General features: G+C 33.3%; 1 protein-coding gene across 1 annotated transcript; it reads right to left on the reverse strand.

Annotated features, from left to right (window-relative positions):
* Positions 1 to 3739: 3739 nt before the first annotated feature.
* Positions 3740 to 5436, reverse strand: LOC148300654 (prostatic acid phosphatase-like). The gene has a single exon (XM_088274458.1). The coding sequence runs from the start codon at positions 5370 to 5372 to the stop codon at positions 4050 to 4052; it is 1323 nt and encodes a 440-aa protein (XP_088130584.1). The 5' UTR covers positions 5373 to 5436; the 3' UTR covers positions 3740 to 4049.
* Between the last annotated feature and the right edge of the window lie 2519 nt (positions 5437 to 7955).

The raw sequence follows: 7955 nt of genomic DNA on the forward strand, positions 1-7955 counted from the left end.
AATCCTGCGCTTCAGGTCCTAGTCCAGGGTAATATTAAAAAACCATTTAAGTGAAAAGTTACTTATATTTATTTTAACCCCCTTGGGAATCGAATCCGTGACCTGCAGCATGCCAGCCAAATGCGCTAACCACTACACTACGGAGAGGTTCAAAATAGTATGCTAAAGTTCAATCACTGATTTGACATTTCAAAAAAATAGAATTTTCAAATGGTGGATGTTACACAGCGCACAAGGTGATCACTTACACCAGCCGATGACGCCATTGCCCAGACTTAATCATTGCCTTCTAGGCATTCTCTCCTTGACTTAAATAAGAACCACTCAAAAATCATTAAATTATTTAAACCATTTTAAATTAATTTGTGATTTTTAAACTATACTTTATTTTACAAAAAAAACACTATTGTTTATCATACATTATATTGTATTACTTATGAATAAATCTTTCAACTATCCATTCAAATAAAATACATATATTGTAATAATTGTGAAATAAAATAAATTACAGTTAACCCCCAAATAACATTAAGATAGGTATCGCATTATAAGAGGGAACGTTAAAGGAGGTAAATGTTTTTAGATTCTATTTCACATTATGACTTATTTCAGTCATTTTTGCTGGATAAAATGTAATATTACAAATTACAAACTTTTTTTCTTTTCTTTATTTTTTTTTGCATATCAAAAAAAAATATATTGATACAAAAAAGATCCTACAAAGGCATGGCCTGTGTGTGGGTAAACATTTTATAAATCCCTTATAACGTTCCGTCCGATGACGCGGAATCTTTCTCAACTTTAAAGGGGGGTTTACTCTATACGAATTTGTTTTAAATTCAAAGTAAATACATTCAGAATTACAGTAAAAACCCCTCTAAGGCTGCTTGTGCACTACAGGGAATTTTACCGCCCGGCAGTCCGGTTTTGAAAAATGAAAACGACTACGTCACTCTAGCGTGATCGAATTTACGCGCACCGTGAACGCACCAATCAGAAGAAAGACGGCCAAAAGCACAAGCCAATCATCGTTTTAAAACGCTAACTGACGTGCCGGACGGTAAAATTCCGTATAATTTCGTGTAGTGAACAAACGCCCAAAGTCGGTTAAAACGCTGTCGGATTAATGGGATTGACGGATTAGCCAAAGGCGGGTAAGAGGGGTTCTACTGTGTTATATGCTCGTATAATAATAACACAAAACTTTGTAATAAAATAATCGATTTCAAATAATAGCGATGTTCGTAGTATACAAGTAAAATACAGTCTAATTTTTTAACAAAAGAATGTTAAAAAACGTAGATTATCTTATTTTGAAAAAAAAAACAGTTTAGTTACCAAAAAATCAGAAATTATTTTTTAAAAATCAAGGCAAATAAATTCGGCATGTCGACTTTTTGTCAACATTTTAATTTCTAACCATGCCAAACTTTTAAATAATGGTGCATTACCATTAATTCTAAATTTCTAATAATGGTAAATTTCCAATAATGTCAAATTACCAACAATTCTAAATTTTCTATAATACTAAATTGCCAAAAAATTCTGAATTCAAATGAATGATAAATTTTCATTAATGCCAAATCAAATAGTGCAATTTTCAATAATGCCAAATTACCAAAAAGTTCTGAATTCAAATGAATGATAAATTTTCATTAACGCCAAATCAAACAGTGCTAAATTTCCAATAATGCCAATTTACCAACGTTATTTTTTTGCCTCATTATTTTTTTAAACAAACTAACTGTATTTAATTCGTCTCAATTTTGAAAATTAAAATAAAACATAATGAATTGGGAAATATAAAAATAATATGGTTTTCCATGTATCAACTGTGAAATTAGATGCAGTATAGAATAAAATAAAAATAATATGTTTGTATTGATAAAATGAAATTGATGAAATTATAACATGGTAAATGTAAAGACTGTTATGTTTTTATGAAAGACACAGCTTTAATGTTCTGCCATATTGGGAAAATAATCAAACAAAATGTAATTACAATCATTAAAATCAATAAAAATGTGTTTTATTTTTACCCCCATCTTACGCTAAATATCCAATCCTTACAGCATGCATGCTCACTCCTTTCAACAACGTCATACATTCTATATAACAATAACCATGCTTCATGTGTAAGTTCACTGAAACCATTTAAGGGTAGTTTGAGAAAGCTTTTATCAAGCAGAAACCCTTTTATTTAGATATATCGCTCACTCCTTTCAACGACGTCACATACCAAAAATCGCCAATTTTCAGTTATGCATGTTTTCGGAATGTCCAGAAAATGTACTATATCCCAGCAAAAGCGGCATATTTTTAACTTAATATTTACCCGCTACAAAGCAGAAAGTGTTGGTTTTTGCATTTTGAAGAAAATGTATTGTTTAATAATTTATTTTAAAATACTAAATATTTTTCAAAAGGAGAAAAAACCTTCAGGTTTTACCTTAAAAGATCTGTTACACAGAAAAAAAGTTCAATATGTGTTTGTTATTTATTTTTAATACATTTTATTATATTCTCAAACTCAAAAAATCTAGTATTTTGATATATGACGTTGTTGAAAGGAGTGAGCTATATAAGTGTACACTTGGGTCTCTTTTTATGCGATAGATACGTTCGAGGGGGTGTAAGAAATTCGGAAAAAGGATCGCATAAAAAAGACTTGAACTACACACAAAACTGGGGGATAGGTTCCATTATTTTTAAAAACCGCTTAACTTCAAATCAATATGATAGAATGTACCAAAAATCGCATGGTAAAAAGTTGAAAAAAATCATAAAAATAAAAACAAAAGAGCTTTTTCCTTAATTAAATATCCACATATCGTGGTCATACAGGAGAAAGTGACCAAGTACATTTTGTACAAAAGCGTGATCATTGACTATTTGATATCTTACTAGCTTTATATTGCCCTGAAAAAATCCAAAAGGATTTTAAACTTGTAACTATAATATATTGACTTGGTAAAAATGATTAACTGCATTGATGTTTATTTTCTTGCCAAGCAAAAAGTAAAAATGGCCCTCCTGAACATTTTACGTTTTGTTAGTTTGTCACTTTCTCCTGTATGACTACGATATGTGAAATCGTTTTTGAGATACATCTTCAATCCAAACTACATGTGCTTTTTATGTTTTTTCCAATAAAATATTTCTATAGTAAGTATAAAAATGTGTGTCCACCTTAGGGTGGAATAATACAGTGTCTGTAGAATAAGCAATAAAAAAATGTTTTAATAAAAACATTCTGATGACACAGCATTGTTTGTGATATTATTGTTCATGAAGCGTGTTGTTTTTATATTTTTGGTTGATCCTACTTTGATTGATTCTAAGTTTGGTGATTGTTATTTTGTATTTTGAAGTAAAAATGGTACCATCTTTCCAATTTCAGATGAAAACATGATCCGAATGGAGAAATTGATTAAATTATCATATTGGAAAGAACGTTGACAACGAAACAACTTTTTTGCCAAATGCTTTTTTACTAATTTTTCGGTGTCATGAAAAATATTGATAAACGTTCTTCTAATGTTTGTAACCTCGAAACACAAACATATAAAATAAGTTATATTTGTTTATGTAAAAAAAGATATATTTAATTTAAAATTAATATTTTAAGCAATGTTTATTTGATGCAAAAATATCAAAATGTTAAGTTTTTTAACTTTTGGTAACTTATTGAAAATAACGGGACCATAAGACCAAAGAATAAGATTTTCGATATCTTATTAAAAAAATTAAATAAAAAAATGTGTTTTTTATTATAAAAAGTGTCATTGTATAAAATATGTTTATCAAAAGTACTCTCTTATGTTATTTACTTATTTATGCTCGTAAAAATAACTCATTTATACTACACCACTTTTCCAAAAAAGTGATCTTGTGTTTGACAAGTCTATTTTTATATTTAAACCACGTTTTTCCACAAAAATAATGTCAAATAAATAAATAATACACTTATGTATTTACTAATTGTAATAAAGAAATAACACTAGTGTCAAAACAGAGATCATTATAAAGCTTTAAACAAAACAAACAGTTTAAATTCTTCCGCCGTAATTGTCACCTCTTAACGCGGTGTAGTTCGATTTACGCGGTTCGTAGTTCAGTATATGCGGTTGGTACATTTGCCACAAGGGAGGCCTTCCGCATATGTAGAGCTTTGTGCAAAATATGACTAGTAAAGCTCCCAAAGCAGCCGACCCGAGGGCCACAGCCCACAGCAAGGCCACGTCTTCGGCAGTCTTCACAGCGCAGAGAACTCTCCCGCTGGTGTTCCTGCATTCTTCATCGATGTCATCGGGTATGATTGCTGCAAAGATCTCTTTTAGTTTTGAGATGTGACAAGGTTTTCCGCAGTTTTCTATGAATAGCTGTTTAGGTTCGGCGTTCGAATCGTTTCTGTAATAGATTTGAACAGTGTTTCCTTGTTCAAAGTGTCCTCTTCGAACTTCGAATAAAAGGGAGGCTGCAAATCCTGATGGAGATCCGTCGAAGAGTTTCAAACTGTTCAGGAGTCCTATGACTGTGAAGTCGTGGGCGCTGTAGATCAAGACTTTCCTGGATTTCGAAGTCTTGCCGGCGTGTTGTGCGTTGTCTAGGATGTCTTTCAAAAGAGCTCCATAGCGCAAACGAGCTAGTAAAGGAGTCGCCGAGCTTCTGCTTAAATATCTTCCAGTCAAGTTCTTCAGAGGCTGTGGAAAGATGAGTTGAGTCCATCTCGGGAGGGTGTAGTTACGTTGCTGTTCAATCATCATCAGACTGTACAGAGACTCTGCTGATTCCAGTCCATGGACTTGTCTTCCAATTTGTTCAGACAACCACTCGTAAAACGGACGTCTATGGTATTCTTCTATTCTGAATTCCGGTGTAGAAGTGAACCTCTCCATTTCTTGGTCGAAAGCAGGACAAGACTTGTGAGGAGAAAACAACTTATCGTATTCACTGGGGGCTGAGTGTATTGGCACTGCTTCTCCAGGGTAAAGGGCTGAAGATAGAGCAAAAGCTGAAGCCAAGGTTCTGGAGATTCCTGTACTCCTCACCAGGATATCTGAGGTCTTGTATTTTGTAGGGATGAAATCTGGATACCGACTTCTTAGCCAGTTGCCGAGTGCTCTGTGTTGACTAGCTCCTTCTTCTGTGAGCTGGAGCCATCCTTCTGGCCAATGTCTGGGCGCCCTCCAAGGGTCGCTGGGATAAGGGTTCTTCGGAGTCCTTTGTCCATGTCGCGCCACCATCAAGATCTGCACAATGTCTCCTTCTTTCTCGTCGATGCCGAGTTCTTCGAAGAACTCATCCTTCAAAATGTCGTCCGCCAATACGCAAGCCACCAAGCAAAGGAGAAAACCGGCGGGCGTTTGCATTCCACAATATCAAATTGATAATACTGTGAGAAGTACTCGAAATAGGCGAGCAGCCCAGTCCGAAGCGGAGAGAATTCTGACGATAACTGACGGAAGACCTATACTATATACTGGTACGATTACGATATGTCGTTCAGTCTGTTTTGAACTGATAAAGAGTGCGTAGCTTTGTTTACGCGTGCTTGTGCATGTTTATCTCTTCACAAGTGTATTATGTTGGAATTTGTTCTGTTGTCGAATTCGCAAACATCAACATTGTACAGCATGGGTCGGCAACCTTTTGTTGTAAAAGGCCCAAACATTTTACGAGGGGATTAGTGCAGACCGCACTTAGACCACATGTTATTACATATTTGTGTACCTACAATATGGTATACATTTGGTGTACCTACAATATTTGTGTACAGATATTTTAGTTTAAAAAAAAAGTGGTTTTATATTTTTAAGACATTTATTGTAATTAATAGAATCCGTAAGATTTTTGGGGTTGCATTTAGCTTGAGAGTATTTTTATATTAGTTTGCATTTTCAAAGTAGATATGCGAAGTATTGCGTCGGAATTGACGTTTATTTCGACATACCGCTCACTCCTTTCAAGAACGTCATAAATCAAAATACTTGATTTTTCAGGAGAACGTTTTTAAAGTTTAAAAATATAATACAATGTATTAAAAATAAATATCAAGCCACTTATTCAACTTTTTACTGTGCAACAGATCTTTTTAGGTTAAACCTGAAGGTTTTTTCTCCATTTGAAAAATATTTATTATATTAAAAAAAAATTAAACAATACATTTTCTTCAAAATGCAACAACAACACTTTCTGCCCTGTAGCGGGTAAATATTAAGTTAAAAATATGCTGCTTTTGCTGGGATATAGTACATTTTCTGGACATTCCGAAAATATACACAACTGAAAATTGACGAATTTTGATTTATGACGTTCTTGAAAGGAGTGAGCGATTATATATGTACTATCAAACATAGTAATTACTTGCTTAATTAATTACTATGTTTGATGTTTTATAATTAAAGCAAACTTTTTAAACTCATTTTTTCTCAACTTACTTATTTTTTTTAACTCCTAGTTTTCAGAAGGCCATAGAAATTCGCCAAGTAGGTTTTTTCCTTAAAAGCCATTTTAAGTGTGGTATCACTTTGCAAATTTATAACGTTGATTTGAAAATCGCTTAACCAATGCTGTCGTCTACGTCTTGAAAGTCGATATGCTTGATAAATAATGTTAGTTTCAACATTTTAAGTGTGTCCAAATACGTGTTCACAAAATCTGGATTATCTCCAATTACAGGAGTTATTTTCAAATTATTTTTTACTATTTTTTTGTAAATGCCCAGACTTCTATATTCTTCTTCATCTTTGATGAGATGTCAAAAAATAATATGAAAATAACTCCTGTAATTGGAGATAATCCAGATTTTGTGAACAAGTTGAAGTTGGCAACGCATTGCTTAGTGCTCTTATACATCAGCTGTCAAACGCCTTATAAGTCTTAACAGCATTTTAAGTGTGTCCAAATACTTGTTCACTTTAATAAGTATTTGGACACACTCAAAATATTGTAAATAAATTATCTGTTCAAATCATAAACTTAAATAATAAAAATGAAAATGAAATTTCCTGGCGTTTCTCATGTGTGTGATTATAATCCAGGATTTGGACCTCACCATACTAATAAAAGAGTTTCTGCTCAAATAAAAAGCTTCTTTTCATCTCACCAATAGATGTCTCTACTGAAGTTCTAGTGATTCAAGAACAATGTATCAAAATTGGTTCATATATATAGAACTTCCAAGAATTTGAGTAATGTGGTTGTCAACAGTGGATAGAATTGGTGAATGCTACACGTGTGTAAAGTGATCACTTAAACCAGCCTATGACGGTCGTCAGCCTCGTAAATGTCCTGACTTCCATATTCTTCTTTACCTTTGATGAGATGTCAAAAAATAATAATGTTAGTTTCATTCATAGGGCCACTGGTTGTCGACCCATACTGTGCAGTCATGACCAAAGTTTGGGTCGAAACTTGTCGCAGCTTGACATAAACGCATTTTTGGTGCGTTTTACGATAAGCTTATCGGAGCTTATTATGTTGACTTTGACTGCCCGGGATATTCAATGCAGCACTTGCACACAAAATATAAGAGCTTTCAGATAGTAGAGGTAAGAATTGTTAAATTATACAATACAATACTTTTCAAATATTTTATTTTATTTAATTTATATTTGTTCGGGAATTGTACAGCTTCACATTTAAAAAAAGTATAATAAATAAAAATAAATCCCTTACCGCACCCCAATGGTGCATAGGGCACTGCTTCATATAAACGCAGTGTTATCTCGATCGATTACACACGAAGGAAAGGTGATCAGCCCTCCACTTCAGGTACCAGTCCAGTGTAATATTGAATAAATATTAGAGTGAAAAAATCACTTATATTTATGAAACCCCCCTGGGAATCGAACCCGGGACCTCCAGAACGGTAGGCGAGCATGCTGACCATTACACTACGGAGGCGGACGAAATAAAATAAAAAATAGTTACATTTACAATAATAAACTTTA

Source organism: Brachycentrus maculatus, unplaced genomic scaffold, assembly GCF_059751285.1.
Source record: "Brachycentrus maculatus isolate JH-2025_06_01 unplaced genomic scaffold, ASM5975128v1 h1tg000678l, whole genome shotgun sequence".
NCBI lineage: Eukaryota > Metazoa > Arthropoda > Insecta > Trichoptera > Brachycentridae > Brachycentrus > Brachycentrus maculatus.